General features: G+C 39.3%; 1 protein-coding gene across 3 annotated transcripts in view; it reads left to right on the top strand.

Annotated features, from left to right (window-relative positions):
* LOC132261670 (potassium voltage-gated channel protein Shaker) overlaps positions 1 to 13,421 on the top strand; it is a 96,852-nt gene that overhangs the window by 19,729 nt on the left and 63,702 nt on the right. The window contains exon 1 of one of the 3 annotated variants that reach the window (XM_059760580.1): positions 9,227 to 9,354. The exons of the other annotated variants lie outside the window; for them this stretch is intronic. Within the exon in view, the coding sequence (XP_059616563.1) occupies positions 9,242 to 9,354 (113 nt within the window). The 5' untranslated portion in view covers positions 9,227 to 9,241. Of the gene's footprint in view, positions 1 to 9,226; positions 9,355 to 13,421 lie in introns of those variants that run through there. 3 annotated transcript variants of the gene reach the window in all.

Genomic DNA, 13,421 nt, shown 5'->3' with positions numbered 1-13,421 from the left:
ACGAGAGCTGCAATGGGTTTTCGCCTTTGAACTTGCCTCGAGTTCAAGCACGTTAATTTAATACATTCCCAAAATCACAAGGATTAAATTAAATTCTCGCCTTTTCCACCCCACGAATCCGTGTATACAAATTGTCGTTATATTTCAAACATTGCTCACGGAGCTTTTGCTGTGTGTGTGTAAATTTGATTCTTTCACAGCCACTTTTCCCGTCTCGCTTGCCACTCAATTTATTACAGGCGCGTGTTTCAAATGCTATCGCAGCCATTATTTTATTTCAGGAGCTTTTCACAGTCTAAAACCTAATAAATAGCAACATTCTCGGAATATGGTCGGTGCGATGAAAGTTATAGAATTAAAGCGGGGAAAGACTTTTGATATCATTCCACATACTTTCTTGAAATACGTACAGATAAAGTCTTTCTTCTGCTCGCGAAGGAAGCTTAATTATTTCACACACACACACAGATAGATGTGCATGCAAGTATTAATAATACATCATATAAACATTAGACCGTGTGGTTATTTTATATCTCGTGGTAAATTCTTGCCATTCGCCGTGTTATTACTTGCATGCATCTGTATATTCAGCACAATTAAGCTCCCTTTTCCACTAAATTGACCTTCTTATCATGACCGACACAATGCTAAATTGTAACAATATAAATAAAAACGAAATTAGGATAATAAAGTCATGCATTCGGCTGTGCGTTTGGGTGATGTCATGACAATTAAACTTGTCCTTTAATGGGTGATATTATCCTGAGCTTTGTGTTTTATACGATCATAAGCTTATTTTTATTTATACCTCATTTATTGCTGACTTTTCTCATTTCTTTTTTCCACTTCGCACCCATTTCTGTGGAAATGCACTGCTGAGAAAATTGTATTTTGCCCAGACACGAAGCGTGAGCTGGCAGGATTCTGGCCGCAAAGCGTTCGATTTGCCAAGACAACTCTATATATTGTGGGCCAATGGGAAGATAGTATGCTCTCAATCTGTACACCACTTCCCAACACTTCCAGCACTTCAAATTTTTAAACCGTTTCTACAATAATACGCAAATGATAATCCGAAAAATCCACTTTAAACCGATTTTTTCACTAAATATCACTAAGAGATCTTGAAAGATTCAAATTGAAAGCTTTATAGATAATAAAATAATTTTTTTATGAGTTCCCACTAAACTCAAAATTGTTAATTCAGCGTCAAAACACTCTTTTTGAGGTTATGTTCGACTTCAATAAAAATTTGCATCGTTTTTTGGCATCAAAGGTTCAGAATAGTGATGTTTATTGCATGAAAGTCTTTAATGAAAGCCAATGACTAGCAATCTTGATGACTTTGGCATGAAAATTGATGTGAAACATTCACTAAACTTGCCCTTGATAATTACATTACCTAGAAAAGGATCATTTCTTTGTACAATTCAAAAGAAACCCAAAGAATCGTGATGATTAGTCAGTAAAAGATGCACGCAGGAAAGGAAGATTGCAAGGTTTTGAGCACTTCCATGTACTTCTGCTGAGCTGTACATCACTTCTGGCTGTGTTATCTCCCCCTTGCTGTGGGGTTGGAAGAAAGTGAGCGACCGGAAATTGCTGCGAAATCGCACTTGCGACTATTGAAGCCACAACTGACAGTCGCTCATTCCTCACGTCTGCGGCGACGGTGTTCTATTCTTCCTCCAAAGTACATGTCTTTGCATTTGAATGCTGCTATACACGAAGGAGACTTCCCAATCGTGAGCATTGGATATGAATGGTGGAATTATTGTTAATAAAAGTATCGATTTACTATTGTCGACCAGCAGTTTCGTGCTATGATTTTCATGTTACAATAAATAGCCCCTCGCTTCTCGTGTAAATATGCATTATACATCAAATAGAATTCATTAAGGAATTGTGTATGTCTGAAAAATATATTTTCCGCTCAAATGGCAGGAAAAAATGCCACAAGTTTGTAGCCAAGCAAGAATGCTTTGTTCAGCTCTCTCTCTCTTCCACACAAATGGCAGAAAGAATGCTCATCATGACGTTTTCGCGCTGAATTCCAAATAGGAATATATTTTATTTATATGCCCACCGCCGGAGCTTCAAATGCACTCGACTCGTGCAGAATTTTCACACACTAATCGCGAGTGAGACAGATTGCCAGGGGGTGAATAAATCAACTGCCGGCCGCCACACTTTTTCGCCACCATTCATGCATAATCGCAATATTTCACGGCTTTTCCCAGAGCTCTTAATTGGGTTTCTCCAGGTAAACAGATTTTACATGGTGTTTTCCTCCCCTAAATCAACACACAATGAATTTAACTAACGTGAAACAATTCAATTTTGAGAAAGAATCTCTATTAGTCGTCATCATAGCGTGACTGTTTCACTGGAAAGCCATCTCACCCCTCGTTAGGGGTGGTTTTTGGCGAAACTCTGTGTGATACTCCACTGATAGATAATTCAATACCGCTGAAGCTTTGCACTTCCACCATTTTGATGTAATTTCACAACTGAATATTCATCCAATTGCACCTCTCTCCAGACTGTATTTAATTAATAATAACCCATAGCAAAATGCCCAAAATGAGTCTCGCTTTTGGCACAATTAATCTATTCATATTCGTGGTGTAAACACCACAAACAATACCCCAATTAATGTACTATTTTCTAGCTATTTTGCGCGCTATTTAGCAAAGCTTTTGCAACACTTTTCCACTGACTATGAAGCCGCATGGCTGTCAATTCCCAAGTGATATTTACGTCCATGGCTTTTAGTCTGTCATTCAATCAAAATCATTCATCATCGGGATGCCTTCGAGCAATTTGTATTGTTGATGACAAAATGGAAAATATTATGAGGGAATTGACACAATGAGAACCTCTTTGAGAGCTTTGCCTGTTCGTTTCTCCACAAAACATCTCTTTCACGATTGTTGGCTATACCTTCTGGGGGAGGAAAAAGCTCCTTTGGGCGAAAGCTTCTGTCAGTGATGCTCGCAAAGAGGCTCTTTCAAGCGCACTTTGTTGTGGAATTTGAAATGGATGTTGTGTATTAACATGCATTCAATCTCCATCATTTCACAACCTTCAGCAATGATTATGGATGAATTTTCAATCCAGATGATTTCGTAAATACTTGAGAATTTCTTAGAATTTCTCACTTCATCAGAAGGGTGAGTGATAAAAAATTGATATATTTTTCTACACGAAAATTCAGCAACAATTTATTCATCAAATTTCAGCAAATCCACTGGCCTTTCATGGCTTCAAGTGAAGCTCATTAGTCATTTGGAAGAAAGTCTGTTGTGAATGTCTGACAGCATTCCAGAGACAATTTGAATATAAATTCGATTTTTGCCGACAAGTTGAGTTGAATTTGTAGTGGAAATTTGAATTTCAAACTCTGTGTGGAACATTAATAAAATTCAAACATTTTGAAACACAGACAAGGATTATAGAATTTTGATGCACATATAAAAGGAGCAACTATAAATAATATTCTATGTAAAATAAGCATTTAGCGACATAAATTTCACGAGAGACGTGAAAACACTCTTGGGAATGGTTTATGGAAATTTTTCCAAGGAAACTTCCTCTTGTTCACATAAGCTGGCGTCCTTTTTTATCTCTCTCTCTCTCTCGTTGATGCCTTTGTGCTGAGTCAAGGGGGAGATAATACGGGTCAACTATGTACACAACTTCCTGTCACTTCCATAATTTCTGTGAAAAATCGCAGACACTTTTAGAATTTTGGCAGTGCTTAAAACATGCGTTTTCCCAATTCTCTTCATTGATTTTTCCAATTTCTTGAGTGTTTAAGAAATATTTAAAGTTTCCAGCAGATATTTTATTGTGATTAAAATTTCAAGCGCTCCTTAAAATCCGTAAAATCCCTAAAACAAATTTATTTTGAAAGTTTTAAAGGCATCGCTGGGGAATAATCAACAATGAGCTGAAATTTGCTGTTTTAGAGTGGAAAATCTTTCACTAAACTGAACTTCTGAGCAAAATATCTCCCCCTTGTGCTGTGTCATTGTTTGGGGGAGAGACAGAGGAGTCTGGAGAGTGTACACAATCCACATGGGTTGGAAAAAGAAAAGAACTTCATTTGTGATGCTTCACATGAGGAGCCGCCGAAAGTTGGTCAAAGTTTGATGGGCGAGCAAGTTGCGAGCTTTCGAATGTGTGCAAACTTCAAAGTGGGCTGTAAACTTTGCCGGCCGCACAGACATGTTTCCATTCACATGTAGCAATTGTCTCAAGCGCAAATTAATTAAGACCATGAGTCGTGTATTGTGCCGAGGCTGTGATTTCATGAGATTCTCACTGGGCACCATTGTTCCCCTCTTAGCCATACATAAGTGATGATTATTGTCTTGCACATCAACGTCTCCGTCGGTCTTTTGCCCGAGTTTCTCTGACAGCCATTGTGCGCCTTGCCGGGGGCAAAAAGCGATCGAGCATGATCAGAAGGGCGAAAGTGTCATCACTCCGCTCAAGGCACTGTGTTACATTCCCGAGTGGAGTTGTCACATTATATTGTGCCCCTAATTAATTTTCAAACACCACAAAAGCGCCTAGTATTCAGATTTAATTACTTTAAGTCCATATGAAAATTTCAGGTGCGTATTTATTAACATAAATTTTGCAATACAATGCAATTGAGTAGATTTATTGCAGCTCATTTAAATGCAAATTGTTTGCCGTGATATACAATTCGCTGTTGAGTATTAATTTGAGATATGCACAATTGGAAAACTCCTAGACATTTTAATTTATCGAATCAATTCATATTTGATCGGGCGTAAAAAAACCAACGGGAGAATCGAAAACTATGAAAAGTCGATTTTTATTGTGAATGTCTTATGTATTTTTGAAAAGATCTTGGGTTGTTTTACTGGTTTTACTACTAAAAACTGATATTTGTGTCTTCTGAGGCAATAGTAAAAAATCGCTTTCTCCAAATATTGTACAAAAAATCATGTTTTGACTGCAAAAACTATAAAAAGTCAATTTATTCTTCGTTCGCGACGTAAGAAAATTCTCCAAAATTGCAGTCAAACATATAAAACGCCTTTTTGATAAACATTAAATAATTTTAAAAATTTTAGAACTTGTTAAATTGGAAATTTTTAGGAACTGTCATTAACATTAACACATGCTTTTGATTAATTTGCTTTTATCTCTTTGTGTCCGAATGAGAAATATTTGTGGTATTCATCATTTCCATTAATTGTCAGCTATTGATTAACTTGTCAGTCTTCTCCCCTCGTCAGAATGTTTTTGCCAGCAATATTCGATGAATTTCAAACTCAGTACACACAATTTCTCGCTCTCCATTTCGGGTTGGGAATCATTTTTCCCCTGGGATTAGGGACATTTGTATTAATTTGACCAGCATCGTGTCGATTCGCATCCATTAAAGTTGATTTGCACAGAGCGATGCTCGTGAGTGATATTTAATTAAGAGGGCGGTAGACAATGATGCGTTGAAATTTCAACCCCCAACTGACGTCTTCAACAGTCCCGTGCCCACATTTGAGATCCCGCATGAAAATTTTACGATTCGGCACCGAAATAAAACGACACACAATTGTTTTCTATTGTGCTAATTTTATTAGATATTCTCTAAATGGCACAAAACAGCGAAAAACGGCGTGGGAAGCGGAGCCACACGCCGGGTTAATTGAAAGCTAGCTGGGCAGATTGCAAGAAAGTGTTGACGATTTGGATGCAGAGAAAGCAAATTCCTCCGTACATAAACTTATGCTCTTGGCCCTTTATTGAAGGGACGAACGAGAGAAGTGCGAGGCGAAAAGTTATGTGCAAACTACGTCGAAGCATCCAGTAAAAGTGCCATAAAAGCACCGTCTTTCCCAGACTGTTTTATTAACAGTCAAATATTCATTAAATCATTACCAATGGCGTACTTTTCTCCAGCAACTTCCTGAAGGAAAAATCATCGCGATTCGGAATTTATGCACGGCACTTTCTCTTGAGCTCTTCAACTTTATGCAAATATTGAGAATTTTAAAATTGCAAAAATTAGTCTGGTGGAAAATAAATTAACCTATTAGAACGATGACAAAGTATCATCGCTAAAGTTTAATTATTTCTTTACTGACATTGGCAAATTCAGAACTTCTTGAGAAACTATTTCAACTATTTTCTCTTATGCTTTTTGCCTTTATTTTTCTCTAAATCGCTGTGTGTCATAAAATGGCTAAATTATTCCCATTTGCAACTCAAAAGTCCACCACTCATTACAAATGACAATTCACGGAGTTTTGTTGCTCTTCCACAAGATTTCCCCACTGAATATTCAGCCCATAAAGAAAGCTCGTCGCTAATGTGAATAATTTTCCTCTCTCTCAGCAACACACACACACACAACTTCGCGTCCACTTTCCGCGTGTTTTTGCTTTGACTGCGACGCTCTCTAAAAATATATTCCCGCAGGCATTGAAAATTTAGTTCTGTGGCACTTTTTTCGCTTTGGGTGTTTATTAATTGAAATCACACGTTATGGGGGTTCATTTGGTAATTACCACTCTCACCCTCAGCCAGCGTCAAACATTCACTTCTGCAGTTGGCGAAAAAAGGCAGGAATCGCATGAATTATTCATGAGGGAGGATGGCCGTAAAGGGGGCGAGGCTCATGGGGTGGCGAAGGCAAGACGCTCCTCAGATTAGGCGGCCTGAGGAATACCAAATTCCCCTCCGAGTCTCATTCTCGCGACTCTGGAGTGTTCTGAATTGCTGAGTGTGCCGATGGTGTGTTCTTGTCGGCCAGACAGATGCCACTTGTCTGCCCCTTGGAAGCTTCCTTGCCGGCGGAAAAACTTATTTCCGGGCAAAACTATGCACGACTAGATGGCGCATGCAGACAATTCAATTATGCCTCCGTGGCGCGTTTCTTTTCTGCATTCCAGCCCCAGCAGAGCGAGGGGTTATTTATGTGGCAGCGCCGCATAAAGTATAAATTAATTTGCACCCCATATTGTGGTCATTACCGTGGCATTTTCACTGCCCAAAAGGGTGCGTCTGTGTGAGAAGTTGAGGAGGAAAAATTCAAAACTACGTCACGGACGGAAACCAAAAACACTCTCTCGCTCTCGCTCTTCTTATGTACTGCACAACTGACTCTCACCATATGCTTTTTGCACACACACTCCCTCTCTCGCTCTCTTGTACATAGCGACAGCTCCAATGACGTCATTGCGCAATGCGACACGGTATGCGTTTTCAATTTAGCCAGTGACAAAGGAGCGACACAAGAGCTTTTCACACATGAACGGCAGTCAAACATGATTATGAATTTCGAATGTACCGACATTCCACAATCTCTAGTCGTAATCTGAGCTCATTTCCACTCTTCTGCCTCTGTCCATTTGTCGATTTTCCGCCAAAATACACTCCCCAAAGCTCCAAAAGCTCTCAACGGACAATGCGCCTGGAGAGCTTTCGCGAAGCGCGCCAAAGGCACTGCAGGGATGTGTAAAGCGAGCGGGAAAGGATATGAACTTTCGGCCGGAGCTTCAACAGGGCGCCTCCACTGGCTGTGACAAATATAATCATTTCGCGATGATTTGGTCAAAACAAGGAAATGCTGGCAAAAATCATCTTCATTGACCTCGCGACTAAATTAATTCTTCATTGATGTGACAAATTGGATTAAGAGTGACTGCAATAAAGTGTGCATTTTGAGGACAACAGATTTGGGACGAATTGACAAGAATTTCTAAGATGAAAACGGTGTAAATTTGTCATAAGAAAAATGTGCTCGTTAGATGAAAAAAGTTCTTCTTTCTGTCTCTCTCCAAGGGGGAGATAATATGACTTAAATCTGTTAAATAATCAGTTTTATAGATAGTAAAACCTGATTTTTTGTCTTGATTTTCTAGTTTTATTTTTGGGAAATGCTTAGTAATATTTTGTACACATTGTGAAGTTATGAAACCGAATTAGAACACGTTCTTGGATTAATTTTAATAATTTTAAACGTAAAAATGAATAAATATAGTGAATATTTCAATGTTTCTTCAGAATAATAAAGTTGGATTTGCTCTTCAAACTCTTTCTTACTTCTGAAATGTAATCAATCTCAAGTTTTTCGAATACAAATGCTTCACTTTATCAAGAAAAGGAGAAATATTCCCAAATTAAATACAAGTTTAATCATTCTGAGGATATTTTAATCATCAAAATTGATTTTTCTAAGCAAAATGATTGAGAAAATGTCTAATTTGTTGAAACAGAAGACTTTGCAGGGCAATTGTACACCACTTCCGGCCGTAATATCTGCCCCTTGTCTTTCAAAGAATTTCATCAAAATTTATTCTTCCAAACAAACCCCGTTGAACCGCGATTCAGCCATAAATTTCACTTCCGCTGTTTATTCGTTTCTGATCTTCTGCGGTTCTGAGAATGTGAGATGAACCGGAGTGGCTAGTCTTTTCGCCACCATCAGAGTCACAGAGTCACTGGCGAAATTTTCCCAATTTCCGCGCTGATTTCCCCAAGATGACTCTCCGTGGCGCGCCTGACACTTTTTCGCAGCACAGACTAATCAGCCGGCTGTTGGATCTCGATGTGAGCTCGGGGGTCGAGTGGTATTAATAAACAAAGGAGACAATAGCGATGAATCCTTCGTGAGCTTTGCAAAACCCGGCAGCTCATTAGGAGGAGCATAACTACAATGGGTCACAAGAGAGACGCAGAGCGGCGAAACGACATGATCTCGCGCACTGATGATGATTGTGACGATGATACTCTTTAGTTTTTCCTCAGCGGAAAGTGTTGTGTTGACTAAAATAAAACTCACTCCCCACCTCGCAGTTGGGATATTGTGTGAGAGGCATCCTCTAACATTGTAGGTGCACATTTTCAATCGCCGTCCAACTAGTTTTCTCGCTGCTGTCGAAACAATTCGCGGGCTCCGAGTTTCCCTCTGTCGCCTTTTCGAGGGTTGCAATTTGAGTGGTGGTTGTGTGTGACTCCGATTCTCTTGCTTGTGGCAACTTTCCGCAGTGAGAGTGTCTCGCGAGACCCGCTTGAGATCTTGATATATATATATTTCTGGCGGCCAGTCTGGGAGATAAAAGAAAATGTGGTGAAGGAGGAGGCTGTGTGAAGTGGTTTTCCCAGCGCCATAGAGAAAATGATGGCCAAGTGAAATTGGCACAGAGTGTGGGTGATGAGAACATGATTGATAATTTTGCGCGCCCTTTGAGTGTGTGTTATGAATAGGAAGCAAATTGCTCTCCATGCTTTCTTAGCTCTTCAATGGATTATTCTGATGGCATACATCTCAACACAGAGTGCTTCATCCAGCGCCCAGCCTGCGATCCCAAGGTAACATATAACAGGCCGCCGAGAATTTATGCGGACACGCGAGTCCGTGAATGGAATTCACTCTCGCTTGATGACCGTTTTATTTGTGTGATGCTGCAGAGGATATTTCTCCCCTGAATCTGTGCACTCTTAGAGGCAATAATGGGCCTCTTTGACGCACTTGGCAATAACAACTTTATTCCTCCTGTCTCGAGAATCCCACTTGATACACTTACTCGTGAGGGGCACGCAATTCTCCACCATCAATGCTGGCCGCTTATTCGCTTGGCGAAGAGAATCGTTGAGCAGGAGATGCGACCAAGGGGGAAATAATGCAGCTTAAATCGGTTTTAGGCCGGTTTTAGCTCTTCAAATGATTAGATTTTAAATTCCAAGAAATGATCTCAATATTCCAGGATTTGTTCATGAACAATTTCTGTCTTGATTTTCTAGTTTTGCTTTGGGAAAATGCATAGAAAAACTCTGACCAATTAGTGAGGTTATAAATCATGCTTACAAAATTCTTCTAAGGTTAATTTTAATCCTGCAAAACACAGAAATGAGTGAATATAATAATCTTTGCCACTTGAAAGCACAAAAAGCGCAAAAACTAAGAAAATAACCATTCTTCTAGACTAAAATGATGTGTTTGAGGTTATGTTTGACTTTGAAGCTGTTTTCGACTACTGAAGCTTAAGCAATCTGAAGTTTTTCGAACGCAAACGCTCAATTCTGCCAAGAAAAGAAGAAATCTTCCCAGTTTAAGCACAAAATTGTTGATTTCTCTAAGCAAAATAACTCAATTGAGTGAAACAGATACTTTTCAATGCAAATATTCTACAATATCTGCCCCTTGGACGCGAATAAAGGCGCGCCAGACTGTGGAATTTCGCCCGCCAGACGCTGTCATTCAGTGAGTTATTCACCCCTCAGCTGATACATGGTGTCTTCCCACCTTTCCCGCATAATTCAATAAGTTGTTCAAGTGTCTTGGCCTAAATCCAATAGAACAACAAGTTATTTAGTGGTCCAATGAATTTTCTTCTGGTATTATTTTTCTCCTCATCGCCCGTCTCTGTCGAACACCTCGCATTGTGTGCGCCTCTGACATGCCTCGGCGGCGATGTGGAAAAAAGCGTCGCGACGGAAAATGTGTTAAAAACAATTTCCTCCGTGAAAATGCTCGCCGTGTAGCGCCGAAGCATGAAAATGTGTCATTTCGAATTTTAACACCCCCGCCAACTGTTGCAAAGTGCCGCAATGCCAAATGCACTCGCCTCTTTGCAGCATTGATATATGTTGCATGCTTCGAGAACTGAAGGCATATTGAAATGCGTGAAATTCCGCTCGTGAGCATTTTGGGATAAATGGCCGAGAGGCAATTGTAAATGCATCGTGAGCCCACACTTAGCCCAATTTTTATCCATCGCACAGCTATAAATAGCGTGGCGAAATCTATTTCGGGTGTGAGTGTTATTTTGAAAACAATCACACCAACGGTTTTAATACATTTCATTGTATATTTACACGATTTCTCGCCGAGGGGAAGAAAGTGTGTGTTGTCTCGGCGAGAGGCCGAAATTAAAAGCAAAAAGCCAGAGTCGCCACTTCACGATGTTCAGGAACATCCTCAAGTAAAATTAACACAAATGTGGTCGACTAATTAATGAAAATGTTTATTTCATGGGCAAGTGATGTTAATTTTACTTTCAGAATTGTATTTCACAAACTTCAAGGAAGCCAAAATTTCGTGTGTTTGATTGGGAAAAAGTCCTCCCTTTTGCATCATTGAGAATTTTAATGCATTTTCCGCTGCAAGGCAAGAATGAGTTTCAACTCAATTTTCTTCCCTTCGGCATCTCAAGAGCGCACACTAAACTTTACTGCCAGCCAATAATAATAACATTGTTGCAATGATATTGTCAGTATTTAAATTGTGTGTAAATTCCATTAGATGCGGAAAAAATTGTGGAGAATTCTGAAAAGAATTTACTCAATGGCAAAACGTGTGCGGAATAATTAAAGTTTCCGCATTTCATCCAGTCGACGGGTTGAGGAAAACCATTTTCATAGGAAGTTTATGCTATCTGTATTTTCGGGATTATTTGCCCAATAATTCATTCAGTATCCAAGGATTTTCTCACTAACACCATAAATTTCGATCCACTGAAGATATATTAATATTTCGATCATCAAACAATAAGCGTTTGTTTAGGAGATTGTGGGGTAATTTAGAATGATTATAGTTTCAACTAATTTTCAACAAACATTAGAGCCGATTAGAGCTTAATAAACTTATTATAATCGCATAACTTTTAGAGCTTATTTTGTGTGAATTCGTAGAGAAAATACATCCTTGTTGACACATTTCTATTGACGCTTCCTGACGAGGATAAGCTTCGCTATTGATTCAAATTCTCTGCCACGATTCTTCATGGTGTTTCGTATAAAGCCTGGAGGATAAACTCCACCATCTGGCTGTCTTTTATTACTCCACATCCATATATGCGATGCTTCCAAAAACTAGCACATTATCGCGACGTGAAGGACTTCTACTCCAGGTGGAGGAATTTGCATTTCAATAGATAAAAGATGTCGTTTATTTCGTATTACCTTTTCCGTTCCCTATCGTGCGGCGGAAGCTTCATGTGACGAAGGATTTTCGGCGGGGCAGAATGCAAAAAAGGAGACGAATTTTCAGCAAATTCCCCACCTTTTCCACATAGCTCTTCGTCTACATGTTGGCTGAGAATGTAAATTTGCTCATGTATCGATATCGATTTCACGAGGTTGTGCTTTATATTCGCCTCAACTTGCGATGGTATGAAAATACCATATTTTTCTCTCCTCTCATCATCATCATCATTGCCCAATGACAAACAACAATCTGAGAATTCGTGGGTGAACAAATAGGGAATGAAATTGTTCTCCGCTTGGGCGCAAACATGTATTTTTCCGACTTATTTCCTCCCAATCGTCCCTCTTTCCATCGCCTCTCCACTTTTCCCCACGCCACACAGTGTTTTTTCTTGCACTTTTCACTGTTTTTCCGCTGTGCAAAGTGTGCGCGCGAGAAAAGTTTGTTCAACGATACAGAGAAAAATTAACTGAATGAAAACCACAATTTATTAGCCATAAAGTATATCTGTCTGTGAATCACACTTTCCAACCCTCTCGCCGATTTTCCTCCACCGTGCAAGTGGGGGGTGGACGGGAAAGTCTGTCGAAGTGGCACAAAAAAAAACTGTTATACAATGGAGACGCCTGGTGCCAATAAGCCTTTTGTGTCACTCCAACAATACAAGTGGGCAAAACATGGAAAATAGACTCATATTTCCTTGAATATCCGCTCCGATAGGGGCGACTTTTCTGTGGCGCCCCGAGGAGGGGTTCGCATGATTTTACAGTGGAGCAAAAAATCCTTGTAAATCCTTGTACACACACTCTCTTTTTTTCCACCATCTGCGGTCGCCCTTCGCGCTTGAATGTCGAATTGACGGCGAGTTTATTGATTCTGAAGGCGGGAAGTTAATAATTGAAAACAATCAGTGGCTTTAATCATAAATCATTCTGCACTTTGGGTGGTTCGACTCTTCTTTTTTTACGTGCGGTGAAATGGAAGGATGGGAAATTTTTGCCACTATGGATTTTTCCATTGATAAAATTTCAATTTGCCCAACGATGAAACGTGTCTATAATTTACAATGGCTCAAGGGGAAGCTTTTTGTAGCTGCTTTCGCTGGCTATTCAATTGTGCCACGAGCTTCATCAACGTTTTTCTTTGTTCTGGAAAATTGATTAAAAAAAAATATTATACATTCGGTTGAAAATTTATTTGATCTATTGTGAGTTTAAAGGTCACGACTCTCAATTTAGTCCGCCCTGAATAAAGCATATGATTTAGTCATTTTAATCATGTATTTTGTGAATAGCAATCAAATTGATTGTTACTATAAATTTAATGTTTGGAAATTCCAAATAGAATTACCACCAATTAATGATTAATCTAATTACTACACATTACACTGAATAGTGCGGAAGACTGATTAATTCTACAATTAAGCATTCACTGTGGGTTTTCTCTCGAA

Source organism: Phlebotomus argentipes, unplaced genomic scaffold, assembly GCF_947086385.1.
Source record: "Phlebotomus argentipes unplaced genomic scaffold, Phlebotomus argentipes genome assembly contig_15, whole genome shotgun sequence".
Lineage (NCBI taxonomy): Eukaryota > Metazoa > Arthropoda > Insecta > Diptera > Psychodidae > Phlebotomus > Phlebotomus argentipes.
Note: the sequence above shows the minus strand (reverse complement) of the source record. Positions and strands in the feature narration are given on the sequence as shown.